This window comes from Thermobia domestica, chromosome 5, assembly GCF_964235325.1.
Source record: "Thermobia domestica chromosome 5, izTheDome1.hap1.1, whole genome shotgun sequence".
In the NCBI taxonomy this organism is placed as follows: Eukaryota; Metazoa; Arthropoda; class Insecta; order Zygentoma; family Lepismatidae; genus Thermobia; species Thermobia domestica.
Window position 1 is genome coordinate 154,489,770 of NC_137458.1, and position 17,074 is coordinate 154,506,843.

Sequence of the window (17,074 nt, forward strand, 5' to 3'; positions counted from 1 at the left end):
CAAGTATTTGTCACGCAGATCAGTGTAGAAACTTATTGTCCTAGCTTCGTGGAAGAAAGGGACTATAGAAAATTTTTGGGAAAAGGAGAACAGTAAATTGGAGGAATCGCCCCAAGTACTTTGAGCAGTGTTCATAGGTTTTCTGAAGAAAATTTCCCTTGACTGACACAAAATTACTCCTTTTCTTTTCAAAATTTTCCCTACTTTGTTGAGTGTCCAATTCCTATGACAGAAGTCAATTAATTTAGCTATATTAAAGAAAGTATTAACCACATTTGTTTCATTCATTTGCTTATTAGGTTCTAGTGGTTTTACTCTTTCCTTCACTTTTTTTTAAAGAGTAGAACCGTCAAAATAAAACAAAAAGATACAAATACAACAGCCAATAATGGGTGCGAATATGCTACTTTGAACACAAACACAAACTATTGCTATTGTATTGGCTTATTTTCTGAAGAACAAAGAAAAAAATAAGCATTTATATTCATCGCTCAGTCAGCGCCAGAAATTTCCCTGGATTTTTACATTTTATCGAAAATTCCCTTTCTGCCATAAACCAACGTGAACCTTTCCCTTCACTACACGCAAATGCACTCTATTCACTTCTTAATTAAAAGAAAAGAATCCGAATGCATAAAATAATTATTATATTTGATATAGCACAACAGAGACCACGAGGCTAACACCAACTTACTTCTTTTATTTAACTCGAAGTCATATTACTACATAAAACACAACATAATTTTACTTTTACTCATATGAAACGTTTATTTCAGTAATAATGGCATCAGAGCGAGACCTAAAAGGGAAATTTTTAACCGTAAGCCATATAAGAACTTCTTTGTTATGGAACAATAACTTTTAAATAGTTTGTCATTCAGAAGTGACCTTTTCCACGAGTTGTCTATCTTATTCATTATCATAATAATAAAAAAAGAGGAAGAAGATAAAAAGATAAAAAAAAAATGAAAAATGCCCTAGATTCTTTTGAGAAGAAGAAGAACAGGGCTGCTAATTCATCTTATTACGTGTAGGAAAAAAAAAAAAAAAAACGTTGCAATTGAAGCCCTGGCTGATGAACATACTAACTGAACGTCTTGGAAAATTAATTTCCGTAAAATCTAAAAGTGCTACTGTTAATGAGGGTACGCTAAGCAATTAACTTGATGCGTGTTCCCTCTCTTTCGTTTGTGTCCTTTGTCACCGTGAAAGCATTTTTCCTCTGTCTTGTCACGGACACACACACACAAAAAAGAAAACTTTACAGTGAAATCATTGTTACCAACTGCTTAATAATTTAATAATGTACAGTTAGTTAACCCATGTAAAAGAATTAATAACGTCAACCCGCTTCAATTCCAATTTTTATTTTCAGTTTGAAAGAGGGTGATTTCTGATTTATATGACGATGTAATTAGAACGTAACAAAATCAATCAAGTATACTACACCTTTCTACCACTAAACTAACTAACTAACTAACTCTACGGGTACGGACTATGGAATCCGGAGGTTCAATGCCGCGTTCATAAAAGCTCTCCATTGACTTCTATCCTCAGCCAACTGGATCCAGTTTCTACTTTGTATTCCTATTTCTGCGAGAACCATCTGAATATCGTCCTTCGATCTGCGCCTAGGTCTTCCTAATGGTCATTTTCCAATTGGGTTTTCAGTTAAAAACTTTGAAAACTTTCCTACTTTCCTTCCGTTTTGGCTACATGACCTGCCCACCTAAGCCTCTTAGATTTGATGACCGTAATAATGTTTGGTAAACGATATAAATTATGTAGTTCCTCGTTATGAAGTTTCCGCCATTTACTATTCTCGTTTCTCGTGGGTCCGAATATTCGTCTTAGGATCTTGTTCTCAAACATTTTTAGTCTTTGTTCTTCCCTCAGAATAAGCGACCATGTTTCGCAACCATACAGTACAACAGCATGATTATCGTTTTATATATTTTAAGCTTAAAATTCCTCAGTAGAATTCGCGATGATAAAAGGTTTTGAATTCCCTACTTTTAGGCAACATGTAATTTATTCGAGAATATGGCTTTGGTTTATTACTAATTTACTATAATACATTACTAGTAAATTTGTACGACTTTGAATTCATTTTACAAGTGTACAATACAACTTAATGTAAATTTGAACGACTTTCAATTTGTTTTACAAGCATACAATACGACTTACTTAAAGTAAATTTGGACGACTTTGCATTCAATTTGCAAGTATACTATACAACTTTCTTGAAGTAAATATGAAAGACTTTGAATATATTTTACAAGTTTTAACTGCAACTCTCTTAAGATAAATTACGACGCTTTAAATCCATTTAACAAGCATACAACCTATTTAATGTAAATTTCGATGACACTCAATCCGATTTACAAGTGTGCAGTACAACTTACTTAACATGAGGTAAATTTGACGACTTTGAATCTATACAGGCTGATCAATAAAGACTGATCATCAGTATTTGTGAGGTGAATACAACAGCAAGACACAGAAACAAAACACGTCTGTGTAGTGGGAGAAGTGATGAATAGATCGAGCTCACGAAGGCCATGACGTCAGGAATGTGACCTTGACAGCCGTTCAAGTACACGTAGATTCAGTTTCGCATAAGACAACATGGAAGTGACACGCGAAGACTGTTGACCATCTTGCAAAGATCAACGTTCCGTGCGTATCCCATCCTCCATATAGTCCTGATTTACCCCCTTGTGATTTAACTCTTTACCTAACTTTGAAGAAACACCTCCGGGTACAGTGTTTCGCATCTTGAGAGACAGTGATGAAAGATGTGGCGGCGATTTTGAAGGATTTGTCCAAAAATGGCTTCTAGCATGTACTTGATGAGTGGCAAAAACGTTGGGATAGGTGCATGGCATGTAATGGGAACTATTTTGAAAAAGATCATTAACATTTGGAGGATTAGTACTGGTAATTATGTTTTATTCATTTATGATCATTCTTTTATAGATCAGCCCTCGTATTTTACAAGCACACACTGCAACCTTTCTTAAGATAAATTTGGACAAGCACAGTGGCTCAGTGACAAAGTGTTCCCCATTAAATCCAACTAGGTGATGCTAGTTTTGGTGGACAACACCGTATCCGTATTCTTTTTCGTTGCTAAGCGGTTAGCGTACCGCCTTTAGCGTGGGAGATCTGGGTTCGATTCCTGGTGGGAGCTCATGTAGTTCGAATTCCACATTAATCAGAAGGTCCTGTCTCATATAGCCTCACACTTGAAGGGGGCGTTAAACTCAAAATCAAATCAAGCATCGTATCAGTTTCCTCCTACACTCTCATTCCACTACGTCTTCTATATTCATACACTTTCATATGTTATTTGTCTCCTTTAGCCTAAAGGGCATATTTAGTGGGACTTCAAATAAAAATTTAATTCCATTCTTCTTTTATATGTGTAACAAACTACAAGTTACTTGAGGAAAAATCTGGACGACTTTGAATCTGTTGTATAAGTATGCATTATAACTTTGAAAAAGAAAAGAATATACATGAATCTAGAAAATAACACAAGAAAAGAGAGAAAAACGAAAGAGATATGCGGTGAATAGGATAACTTTGTACACCTGCTAATTTGAATCAGAGAAGCGAATGTATGTTCTTCACCAACTTCGATATGCCGCTTCCAAATAAACAACCGTGATTTACGTCATTGCAATCAAATACGCCTACATGTACTACATCGTAATTGCAGATGTGTCGTATTTACATAAGGTACTGGGTCTTCTATTGTAAAAGCAGTTATATGAAGACTTTCCAGTTCCAACCACACCACTAATCTGCACTCCCTGAACATGACGTTTCTCCACAGTCAGACAGAACTTAATGACTTATGGAAAGGAAAACGTAAACTAGCCCGCTAATCTCACAGGTCCGGTCGTGGGCAAAGGATTCTCAATCTAGTTCCCAGATCCCTCATGGAGCTTACTCTTCTGTAAGGAACATGCAGTGGTCGTGATGTTAGTTCCTGGTCCCTTGCACTCACGAGAGACTTTTGCACTGCACTTCTTCCTATTGATTCGTTAATGCATTACGCCGTGCGAATCGGGAGTCTGGTAAGAATAATTCAGATTAAATATGAGACTGTCATTTATTTCTCTTGTTTGTTCTATCTGAGACTGACTGTCCCTTGACTGACTGACTGTCATTCAGGTTGTAATTTCCCTTGAAAAGCCGTGCGGTGAGTTTTGTTCTGACCATTTTCTTAGAAGTGAATTAGAATTAGGAGCAGGGATTAGAATTTTGAACTTTCGGCATGTATAACCATGTTAGCCAGTCAGACATGATAGATGACATCTCTCGGCAATCACACTGCACAGGAATTGGAGAAGTAAGAAATGGAGAAGGAAGAAAGCAGGCTGGGACTGTTATGTTTGGTACCATCCCAGCATTTGCCTGGTGTAAATGAGGAAAATCTAATGGGACTCAGGATGGCTGGCCTGAAACTCTGTTAAATATTTTAGACAGAGTGTCCCCACCGGAATCGAACCGGGACCGTTCGCGCCAAAGGCAAGAGCGTCAAAAACTGTGTTACGCGGGTCACCTTAGAAACGAATGTAGCAATTTTCTTCCCAACTATTTCATAAATTCTACAATATTACCAGTGTTTAACGAAAAAAATATCCAAAGATGAGACATACACCAATTGATAGGAATTGAGCTGAACAGAATGATTTGTCTAAGTATACATCCTCATGCGTATTTTTCGAGAAAATCGAGAAAAATCAACTTCTTTGTAAATCTAAAAATTGTTGTTATACTGTATAAACATGCCGCTTATTAAGACGAAGCAAATATTGAAATATACACTAATCAAACTTTTCATTCTGACACTAACAAGAAGGCAGTAGCCTATACATGGTTTATTTCACATTGAGCCAAAATTATTATTAACTCTTTTAAAAAGTTTAATGTTTGTTTGAGTATGAATTTGTGTAACGATTAGAAAATTTGAATCAATATGTGACATCAAGTAGAAGAAATCATGTCTGACGATAAGGCCTTACGCGTAGTTTTCGAGAAAAAAAAAGATTTATGGGATTAAAAATTACGGTATTCGTTGTCAATCTTTTTTGTGCTGATATCATATATACGTATATATAAATGTAATTCACTATGTTTGTGACTTCATATCTCTTGAACACTCGACCAATCTCGATCAGATTTTCAACAGAGATAAGATTCGGACCTGGGATGGTTTTCTATCATTTCAGTTTGACAATACAACGTAGCGGAAGGGGAGGGATATATATATATATATATACAGACCCGTAGCCAGGGAGGGGCTAGAGCGGGCAATGCCCGCTCTAAAATATTTTTTGCCCGCTCTAAAAAGGACGTTGTCCAGAAGTTTCAAATTGTTTCAGCAAATCCCAAATAGAAAAATCTTCTGATTTTATTTACTAAATAAAATTGAACTTAGCGCGCATTTACTACTACTAACGAATGAAATTGAACGTGGCGTATATTTCTATGAAAAACAACAGTTATTCTTATTGCTAGATATACACAATAATCTCCCATGTATTACTTTTCCTCATTCCAAGAGTTTGAAGAATCACAACGACGACAAGCATTCAAGGAGTTGGACAAGATGCCCTTCCAAAGAATAGGCTACGTATATGAAAATTGACCCGAAAACAGGCTATGTTACATGAATGTGAGTGCCTGGCTTGTGCATGTGTAAAATTGCAGGTAAAAAACATTCGTTTTGCCGACTTGACAGTACATGTCCCACGTTTGCCTGTAATTAACGTGTAAAACATGCAACATGTCCATGTTCCTTACAGTGCAAGGAAAACGCATGTCTCCTGTATATGAAACTGGTACCGAAACTGTGATATCTGGAGAAAACGTACAATCGCCTTTAGATTTAAAAAAATCAGTGGGGAATTCGGAAGTTTTGTTTATTGTAAAAGCGGCAACAATGCTGTTTTTCACGTGATTTGAGTCTTTGCGGGGAGCACCCACGAAAATAAATCAATGATTGTAAAATGATTCTAATAGCGGTTTGCGTCGGCTCACTTTGTGTTTTCTGAGTTGCCCCGAATGATTTGTTTCACGATTTGTTTACAAATATACGGAATGAAGAGAACGTTAATTCCTTATATGCACTCAGAGAAAAAAATCAAGACGGCAGCAGAACACCTATTATTTTAAAAAGATTTTGTCACACATCATTATAATTGCGCGCAGTTAATAAGTAGCAGAGTGCTTAGCGAATTTTCAGAAGGAAACAAAAACAGTAGAAAATGAACTAGAGGCAAATGTACCTCGCCAGACGTTTCCAATTACTCTACTGACTATTATAATGCCATTAATATGAAGCAGGCATCCATCAAATCATTTTTTTGGTGCAAAAGTTATCGAAAATGAAACTAATCCAGAAGCAGGGTCATCTGTATTAACATGTGTAGAAGGTCAAGAAGAAACTAAACGTCAAACATCTGATTTCCACCATGTTGGTGTTGATTTCCGCCATGTATCGAACCTTGGCTCAGCAGCATCTTGCAAATTTTCCAGGTTCCAGCATTTCTGGTTCAATTCGACGATTTCGTCCAATATGGTACAAAACGTGGGATTGGCTCGAGTATTCTGTTATGTTTGATGCTGCCTTTTGCTTCCCATGCCGGAAATATCCTTCAAGAAACGGTGATCCCTCATTTGTGCAGAATGGTTTTAGAGACTGGAAGCATGAAACCGAGAAAAATAAGGGATTTTCTGGTCACACCGATTCTGAAACTCATAGGCACGCTGTGGCTTGCTACATGGAGCAACGGAAACGTGAGGATTCGGGCGAAACGGTCGTGAAGAAGGTGTGCTGTGATGTAATTATGAATAACACTAGTTAACAAATTTAAACTTTTTGTTTGTTACATGAGAAAAATCACCTGTTCTTAAAGGAACTTTTTGCGCTGAATTCGAATATGCACTCGGTTTCTCTCCATCACGTACAGTTTTCCCGTAACAGAGGGGTTTTCGGGAAATTCCCTCAAAAATTTCCCTTTTTCAGATATTTTATTCCCCTAGCTCCTATCCCCTTACATATAGTAACATAGAAATTATACCTAAGTATACCTTGATTTATATTTAATAAACCCTAAAAGTTTCGTAAAAATCGCTTTGTTCTTTCTAGAGAAATAAATATATTTGTATGTATACTGTGTGCACTGTTTATTGCACCTGATAGTAATGCTTTCAGATCTCCTGAGTTGGGGTAAAAACGATTTGCTTTATTACTACAAACACAGACATAAAAATGAATATTTACAATAGTCAACAACACACTTGTATTGCTCTCTGTAAATTAGAAACGTGTATAAAAATAGAATGTACTTCCAACGTATATTTTTTTTAAACGTACAGTATATGTATATCTTAATACATATATATACAATTCTCCAAGTTTTTTCGTTTTGTTCATGAAATGGTTATCAATATTTGTTATCAAATGTAACAGAATGCAAAAGAACTTCCACTTCCCGAGCCCCCTACCAACTGGGAAGAGATATGGCCAAAAGACTCTGATGATGATCATGACCTTGATGAACCATCGACATCAACATGCACATCCAAGGATCCAACGTTCATCCCTGACTGTGTTCGCGAGCCACATTTCATCCGGCAATGTGAACTTAATGACCTAGTCCGTGATTTGTACCTGACAAAACAAGAGGCGGAACTTCTGGGATCAAGGCTCCAGCAGTGGAACTTATTGGATGCAGAAACGAACATATCAGTGTACAGGAAAAGGCATGTTCAATTTTCAAGCTATTTCTCAATGCAAGATAATGTGTACGTATGTACGGATATAAATGGGTTGATGGCGGAGCTAGGAATTCCTTACGTTCCAGAAGAATGGAGGTTATTTATCGACGCGTCAAAGGTCAGCCTTAAAGCTGTCCTTTTACATAATGGAAATAAAAAACCTTCTATACCACTTGCGCACTCAGTGAAGATTAAGGAATCCTATGACACCATGTCAACTTTGCTAAATCTTATAAATTACAAGGATCATTGTTGGCAAATATGTTGTGATCTCAAGGTAGTTGGTATTTTATTAGGACTGCAGTGCGGTTACACGAAGTACCAATGTTTTTTATGTTTATGGGATAGCCGAGCTGATGACAAACATTACGAAGTGAAGGAATGGGAACCTAGAGTGAATTACGTACCTGCAGAATGCAACGTCAAATACGCTCCTTTGGTAGATCCTAATAAGATATTACTACCGCCACTTCATATCAAGTTAGGACTTACGAAAAGCTTTGTCAAAGCCATGGACACATCTGGTGAAGGTTTCAAGTATTTGCGAGATAAGTTCCCTAACCTGAGTGATGCTAAGATTTCAGCGGGAGTGTTTATTGGTCCCCAAATTAGGAAATTAATGCTTGATGATAGCTTTGACAGCAAGTTAAACAGTGCTGAGCTAGCTGCCTGGACAGCATTTAAGTGTGTTGTGCGCAACTTTCTGGGCAATAACAAAGCTGAGAGTTACACAGAAATCGTACAGGACATGATACAGAAATACAAAGAGTTGGGTTGTAGGATGTCTTTAAAAATCCACTTTTTGCACTCCCACCTCAGCTTCTTTCCTGCTAACCTAGGTGCTCTCAGCGACGAACAGGGGGAAAGATTCCACCAAGATATAATGGCAATGGAGAAAAGGTACCAGGGACGATGGGATCCTTCAATGATGGGGGACTATTGTTGGGGTCTTGTTAGAGAATGCAACATTTTTTACAAAAGAAGGAAGTAGTGTACGTTTTTGTAACCCAATGGAAGTTTCATATATTGTGATAGTTTTGATTGTCTTTTCATGACCTTTTGGTACATTTGTATTATTGTTTATTGTAAATTGTCACACTTGTAAATTATATTGTATTATATTTTATATATGTGTTTGTGGTAATAAAGCAAAACGTTTTACCTCAACTTAAGAGATCTGAAAGCATTACTATAAGGTGCAATAAACAGTACACACAGTATACATACAAACATACTTATTTCTCTAGAAAGAATAAAGCGATTATTACGAAACTTGGAGGGTTTGTTAAATATGAATCAAAGTATACTTAGGTATAATTTCTATGTTAGTATATGCAAGGGGACAAGATCTTGGGGTGTAAAATAAACGAAAAGGGAAATTTTTGAGGGATTTTCCCGAAAATCCCTCTGTTACGGGAAAATCGTACGTGATGGAGAAAAACCGAGTGCATATTCGAATTCAGCGCAAGAAGTTCCTTTAAGAACAGGTATTTCCTTTTATGTAACAAAACCTTTGTTAACTAGTGTAATAGGTACCATGTGAAAAGTGTGATGGAAGTTATTCAATTCTTGGCTGTGAATCAGTTGTCCTCTAGGAGAGATTATGGGTGTGAGCAACTGGGGAAACAATCAAGTGGTTTGTTCTTAAATTTGTTTGAATTTATTCGTAAAGATCCGAAATTAGCAGAAATTGTCAAAACTATCCCTGTCAATGCAACATACACTAGTCCGGATATTCAGAATGAGATAATTCATTTCATGGCAGAATCTGTTAAGAGGAAAATAGCAAATGAAGCAAACGAAAGTACATTTTGTTCATTACTTGCAGATGAAACCAGAGACAAGCAACGAATAGAAGATTTTTCTGTCGCAATTAGGTACCTTGTGAATTTTAAAGTACAAGAAAGATGCGTAAATATAATGAAGTTGGACAAACAAGATGCTGCCAGCATTAAGAACGCCATTTTAGATTGTTTAAGAAAAGTAGACTTCAAAACAAACACGAAAATAGCACAGTGCTACGACGGAGCACCTGCCATGAGTGGACAGAAAAATGGAATGCAAGCTCTTTTGTCTGAAGTCTACTTTTGGATTTGAAGAGGAACATTTTGTTTGTTCACTGTTTCAATCACCAATTACATTTAGTTACTTGTAGAGCCATTGACACAATTCCTGAACTGAAAGAGTTAAGACTTTGATATTTGTCAACAACTATATTAATTTTTCAGAAAAGGACGCGTTACAGCAGCTTACGCAGGAAAGAGTTTAAAGCGATTGTTGGAACAATGTTGGACTGGACATCTTGACACAGTGACTGTAATTCATGACGACAGGTTTCACATATTAAGTGCACTGATGACAATTCAAACTTCCCGTGAAGAACACGCCTCAATGAAAGTTGAAACTACCGGTTTACTACATCAGATCTCCACTAAGACTTTCTGTTTCCTTACTGAGCTAATGTTCAGGGTTCTTGGATATTTAAAACTGACAAACGCACTGCTACAAGGAAGAGATTTGGACATTGATGCCGCTGTGAAGTTAATAGAATCAATAACGGAACAGCTCAGGTCTTGCCGGCAAGACGAAGGAATATTTGAAAATATCCTTCACTATGCAATGAAGGCATATGCCTTAAACACTTCGATTCAGCAATCATTGAAACGCAAATACACATTCTCCAGTCGCTTAGCTGATTCGGTTGTTGATTTGGAAGGCATAAATTTGGAGAAGGGAAAGGAAGACGAGAAGGAGCTGAAAAGATTATTCTGCGAAGTTCTCGATATTTCCGTCGAAGAAATTCGGAGCAGATTCAGTGAGACAGGGACAGCTGTGATTGGTGCCATTCACCACTTACTGAGCAAGAAAAGAAGTGAAGAAAATTTTAAACCTCTGTGTGATGTTGTAAAGTACAAAGACCTGCATTGCAAAGTGCTTCAGAATTTGAAGCAGGAAATAGATCTAGCAAATCGACTGATCAAGACATCATCTCTGGAAGAGCTTACAAAACAGAATGGAAAATATGGCGAGGCTTTCCTGGGACTAAAGATGCTTACAGAAGCTGCTCTAATTATTCCGTCTTCTATGTCCACGGTCGAAAACTGCTTCTCACATCTGACAGCTCTCCTTCGACCTCAACGTCTGTCTATGGGACATGAAAGAAAATCGGACCTCGTTCTCCTGGATTACAACCAAGATATTCTGCGTGCACTAGATCTAGACCAGCTTGTAATTGAATTTGCGAAGTGCTCATGTAAACTCCTTTAGATGTAATTACTTACATAAGGACTGTAAAAATATTTATTTTACTTATGTCAAGGTTGTTTCTTAATTTTTACACATAAAAATATTCCATAATCTACTTGTAATAAAAGTATTGTCGTTCCAAAATACTATAATTTAGATAACAGTTAATAAATGTTCCTAAAAAATTATTATATTTTACTTTTAGTACTACTTAGTGTATTAAAATATATATTGAATTATATACCATCATTTTAACAAAAAAATGTTAATGATGATATTTGATAGTCGTGGATTTGGTACTTAATACTATAAAGTGTTTCAACTTTCTTATAGATTCCATAAATAATAAATAAATGTATAAATGAACATAGACAATGACAACGACAAGCGCCTCAAGGAACTATATATATATTACTAATTTCATCACCTTTAAAATGAGAAGGAAGAAAATCGGCCCATAAATATCTGAGATATCACATATAACGTGTTAATTACATTATTAAAATGGCGGTTACGACTTCTAACAGATAGCGACAAATTCAGCCAAAATACTTCACTTTCATATACCAGCCCCAAATTTTACCCAGTATTTATATACATAATAAATAATTTTAAAATACTTGGGAGGCACTTGATTTAACACGCTGAACTCCTATGTTGACGTTATCAAAATGGCCGCCAGCATTAAAAACATAGGTTTGATTAAATACACTTAATTCCGTTACCGTTTATTGTCTTCCAATTGTTTCATTTGAAAGAGCATGAAATAAGCTACAAAAATTTTATTCGATTTTAAATGGTTTATGGCGACGACAGCTTGGAAGGGGGTAAAAAATGAATGTTTGGAATGGCTGCTGTTGGCTTACTATATTTTGCAATGACATTTCTGTTATTACAAGAGGCGGTTACTCAAGTAAATACACATTACATCCATTGCAATGTTGCATGCTCGTATAAATTTTTTTATGAGTGAATCATCTTTAATTATAAATTATACCACAAAAGAGTGAACATGAAAATAAAACTAGTTATTTACATCTTTTAGTGGATCCAATGCCCTCTTTTTACTGATTGGCAAAAATGAAAAAAAAAACTTTTCTTTTTTAGGAAGGGTAACAGATATTTACAACAGTTTCTCACAATGAAAACATGTACAGTCTGTATGGATTATTAACGCGGAAGGCACAACTATTGAAAACAATGTAAACTTTAAACAAAGTGACAAGTTTGTAAGATTAAACTTAATTTCTGCATTGACTCTCACAACTACAAAGTAAAGTGCGAAGTTCGTGTATTTTTACACATCGACAGCGCGTGCAAATCTGTTTGCACTTGCATGCTATCAACTCTTTTAGCTTTTCCATGGCGAAGTTTGGGCTTGTCGACCAGAGAGGCTCATAGTTATCTGCGGTCTTCTTCCATCCCCACTCACAAGGATCCATGTGTTGACTGTTCCGTTGAAGACAGTTTGTCCATAAAGAACATTGTAGGATGGCCCTCTTCAAGTGTTGCAACAGAGTGTTGCTGGTTGGTGGAATATTTTCAATGGGTCTGTTTTGCTGGGTAAAGAGAATCCGCCTGGTTTCATTGACATTCTCTGCAGAACTTGATAAATGGTACATAAGAAGTACAAAATGTTGAATGAGTAAAAACGTGTCGTCATCTTCAGAGACGTTGTCCGAAATTTGAGAATATGTCGAAAAAGCTTTGTCTAGGTCTCGGAAAGTCATCCACGTTTTCCATGCAGTTGTTTTACCAATACTTGCAAAACTTGACACAGTGTCAGCCCCCGTAAATGCATGGAAGAAAGGCAAAAGATCTGGAACTCCTCGTGGAACTTTGTTGTGTATCTCGTGGATCGGAAGGTATTGGATGTGCTTTCCACTGCCGTATTCTATCCAAAATTCTTTCAGTGTATTGAGTCTAGAAAAGGCATACATAGCAATTACTACCACGTCACTATCAACAGTTTTCACAATGACCTTAGAACAACCCGAGTATTTCATGGATGATATATATGAAGTAATAGAGGGGCATCGGCTTCTTCATGGAATTTGGAAGATATAGCTTCAAATGTCGCCTCCATTTGCGATCCAATTACCGTGTCTCTGTAGGTACAAATGACTTTTTTCCCGCCGGGGAGATCCATTATGACCAGGTTTTCAGCTAAAAATTCAAAGAGTTCTTCTTTGTTTTTACTGTGAGCAAGGAACGTACTGAAATATTTGGAGATGACAACATTAGATTTTACATTTATTCTGAGCCCAGACCCTCTCGAGTGTCTTACGTCATTTTTTAGGCTTCCTTCTAGGTAGCGCTCAAAAACTAGGGCAACTCTTTCCACAGATCTTAATCTCATTAGAATGTATGGTTTAACAATCTGGTTGCAGTACTCTTGAAATGTCCGGCTGGATTTAGGGACAAGCATATGGATCAAGGCTGCTGCATCGATTATGAGCGAAGAAACTTCGGGCTCATGAGCAGTGGTCGTTCGAACTCCACTTGACTCGACGATACAGTACACCAAGTCGGATTTTTTTTATTGGTTTTCTGAGCTTACCGCGGTCGGATATGGAAGGTGGACATGAGCTATTTTTATGGGCAAAGAACTTTTTGGCGTCAATTCCCCTTGATTGACTAGCAACGTACAACTTGGCATAAAGAGTACTGTCTTTTCTCAGGTCTACTATATTCTGCTTGTCTTTGGACTTAACTGTAACTTTCTTAGCACTTATCAAGGGAAGGTTGCTTCTTTTAATGACTTCATTGATGGAAACTTTTCTAAGGATCAACCGATCTTCGACAAGCGTATCAAATTGGCTTTTCTCTGTAGCATTTGCCGACATGACACTCATCGCATTTTCTTCTGGGAGAATGATTCTACTGCTATTGACTGTAGTTAACTCGTCATCTTCGAATGGGTTGCCGTGTGATTCAAACACTTCAACAAGGGCAGAAACAAAGTTTTCGAATTTCTTATGAAAACTTTGATCCTCCTCGGAAGTGACGTTAGATTTCAGGTTCCAATCCTTTTCGAACTCTCCAATCATGCGAACAACTTTCGGTCCTGCAACCATCCATTGCAATAGCCCCTCCCCTTGACTTAAACGGGATAGGTTAATTGAAGAATTTTTAATTAGTTTGTTGTTCTGCTCATGTAACTGGTCATGTGCCATCCTGGAAAATTTTCTTTTAGTTTTTCAGCCAGATATATTTCCGTTTTGGAACTCACGGAATATTGTTGGATGCATCTTTGGCAGTTCCTTTAAGTTGTACAAAAACACTGGCAGCCATCGCGTATAGTTAGTATGATCGAGAGCAAATATCCATGGACAAATTTTCTCCAGAGTAGAAATAAAGTCTATCAAACTGTCCTGTCGAATGCTGCGGACCAAATCTAAAAGGAGACATTCTAGCACCATGGTGGTCTTCCAGTACATTGTGTGATAGAATATTTGTTTCTTTTCTAATAATTCGGTAAGTAACAGAAGTTACCACTAGCAAAAACAAAAGAAATGTTTTTGTGTTTTCTTCAAGTAGAAACTTCTGCCATCTACTAGAAGAAAATGTACAGATCTTCTTTTCATCCACTTCCAAGTTGTCATCGCCATATATAGTTCATAAACCATTTACCTATAAACTAAATCGAATAATATTTTTGTAGCTTATTTCATGCTCTTTCAAATGGAACAATTGGAAGACTCAGTAAAATGATCGGTAACGGAGTTAAGTGTATTTAAGCAAACTTATGTTTCTAATCCCGGAGGCCATTTTGATGACGTCAACATAGGAGTTCAGCGTGTTAATCAAGTGATTCCCAGGTATTTTAAAATTATTTATTATGTATATAAATACTGTGTAAAATTTGGGACTGGTATATGGAAGTGAAGTATTGTGGCTGAATTTGTAGCTATCTGTTAGAAGTCGTGACCGCCAAATTAATAGTGTAATTAACACGTTATATGTGATATCTCAGTTATTTATGGACCGATTTTCTTCGTTAATAGCTCATTTTAAAGGTAATGAAATTAATAATATAACACCTTGCGTAAGTGTTTCGTCTAAAACTAAGGGTTTCGGAGTTATTTTGTATTTTTCTTCAATAAATACTCATTAATTTATTAAATTCTTAAATAACTCCGAAATGTTTAATTTTAGGGGAAATATTTTGATAACATGTTTTATTGCAAATTTAATTTCTTTTAAAATGAACCAAGTTTGAAGAAATTCGGTTCATAAATAACGGAGATATGGCTTATTTTATGAATCGAGCTGTCCGCCATTTTGATGACGTCATCACACGAGTTCTGGACATTGGATCGAGTGTCTCCTGGCGGTTTTCTGTTCTTTGGTATACATGTAAGAACTGTGTAAAATTGCAGACTGGTAGCCGGAAGTGAAATATTTTGGTATTTTCTGACTAACTCCATGCACTATAGGAGAGATTCAGACGGTTAAGAGAACATATGAGAAAGGAAGCTCCACGGCTTATATTCTTGGCATTGCACTAAGAACTCTGGACAAATAGGGTGTGATAGTCATTGTTATGATTTTTCACTACAGAGAACAAGTTGGCTCAGTGGTAGAGTGCTTGCTTATCTGATTTGATCTCCGATCAAGTAAGCTTGTGATGAACACCATCGTGTGCATGGGCTTTCTTGGGGTACTCCCGTTTTCTCTTACTTTCTCATTCCACGAATTTCTCTATCACCATTCACTTACCTTATGAATCATCTTCCTTTGCCCTAAAGGGCATAATCATGGGGACATTAAACGGAAATATTTCACATTTTTCTCTACAAACAATTTGTTTCTGCGTCGCTCACGACACGATGTTGAGTAAACATTAAAAATTATGTACCACATCGGAAAGCAAATTCGCGAATACTACAAAACACGTTTCCTTAAAACAGTCCAAAGAGAATTTTTCCTTCAGGTAGCAAATAAATATTTGCGTAGGCCTACTTTATATGCCTCAAAGTAATTTATCAGTTTACGTGGTTGAAATAACAGATAATAATTAAGATATACTGGTAATACTTTTCTTTAAACATATACGAGAACAGCCACTGATTAAGGAAAGTTAATTTTCTAAGGAATACACCTGTAATTTAATTAGTCTAGTTAAGGCAACTAATATCTGCTTGACAATTACAAAACAACTGAAGAAATGCAGATGAGCAAAGAGAAGATATGACTGTGTGAATGTTATTAGATTCGTTAAGGCGGCAGACTACTAAATATTTTTGAAAAACTAATAATTTTTCTTTTGCCCGTTTATCGTAAGTGGAAAGAGGTAATAAAATTTAACTTACCACAATAATAGATAATGTTATTCTACACCCGAAAATACGAATCGCAAGAATTTTCAATGTTGCCATCCATAGAAATTACAGTGTGACCAGAATTTGAATTACTCAAAAATCTAGGTAAAGGCAGCGAATAAAAAAATGAACTCAACGGTAATTGATGACTTATCATGCTGTCTATGTTTCTTGTTTACTACTTTTTAAATAATGTTTCTATTTATTTTGTAATAATTTATGTAAGTTTTATAAAATAAATAGAAATATTATTTAAAAAGTAGTAAACAAGGAACATAGATAGCATGATAAGTCATCAATTGCCGTTGAGTTCATCTTTCTAGTCGCTGCCTTTACCTAGATTTTTGAGTAATTCAAATTCTGGTCACACTGTAATTTCTATGGATGCCAACACTGAAAATTCTTCCGATTCATATTTTCGGGTGTAGAATAACATTATCTATTACTGTGATAAGTTACATTTTATTTCCTCTTTCCACTTACGAAAAAGGAGCAAAAGAAAAATTATTAGTTTTTCAAAAATATTTAGTAGTCTGCTCCCTTAATATTAGAATAGATAAACAGGTGTGATCGCCTGAAGTGGAAGAAGGTTAAAATCTCAAATAATGTTTTAGGAAAACAATAAAGGTAAATATATTAATTAGGATATTAAGAAGTCGTAATTTAATTAATTGCAATGGGAAACAATGGAAAAATATTAACTTGAT

The 17,074-nt window shown here is 36.2% G+C and overlaps 2 protein-coding genes across 2 annotated transcripts; both read left to right on the plus strand.

The window, feature by feature from the left end:
- The first annotated feature begins 9,348 nt into the window (after positions 1–9,348).
- Positions 9,349–9,894, plus strand: LOC145685286 (zinc finger MYM-type protein 1-like). Its single transcript, XM_081757655.1, has one exon. It carries the CDS (start codon positions 9,349–9,351, stop codon positions 9,892–9,894), a length of 546 nt encoding a protein of 181 aa, XP_081613781.1.
- A 258-nt stretch (positions 9,895–10,152) lies between these two features.
- Positions 10,153–11,064, plus strand: LOC145685287 (uncharacterized). The gene has a single exon (XM_081757656.1). It carries the CDS (start codon positions 10,153–10,155, stop codon positions 11,062–11,064), a length of 912 nt encoding a protein of 303 aa, XP_081613782.1.
- Positions 11,065–17,074: the final 6,010 nt, after the last annotated feature.

What these genes read in the sequence shown, in the direction of transcription:
- LOC145685286 (XM_081757655.1), top strand. Translation starts at nt 9,349, where the DNA reads ATGGAAGTTATTCAATTCTTGGCTGTGAATCAGTTGTCCTCTAGGAGA.
- LOC145685287 (XM_081757656.1), top strand. Translation starts at nt 10,153, where the DNA reads ATGACAATTCAAACTTCCCGTGAAGAACACGCCTCAATGAAAGTTGAA.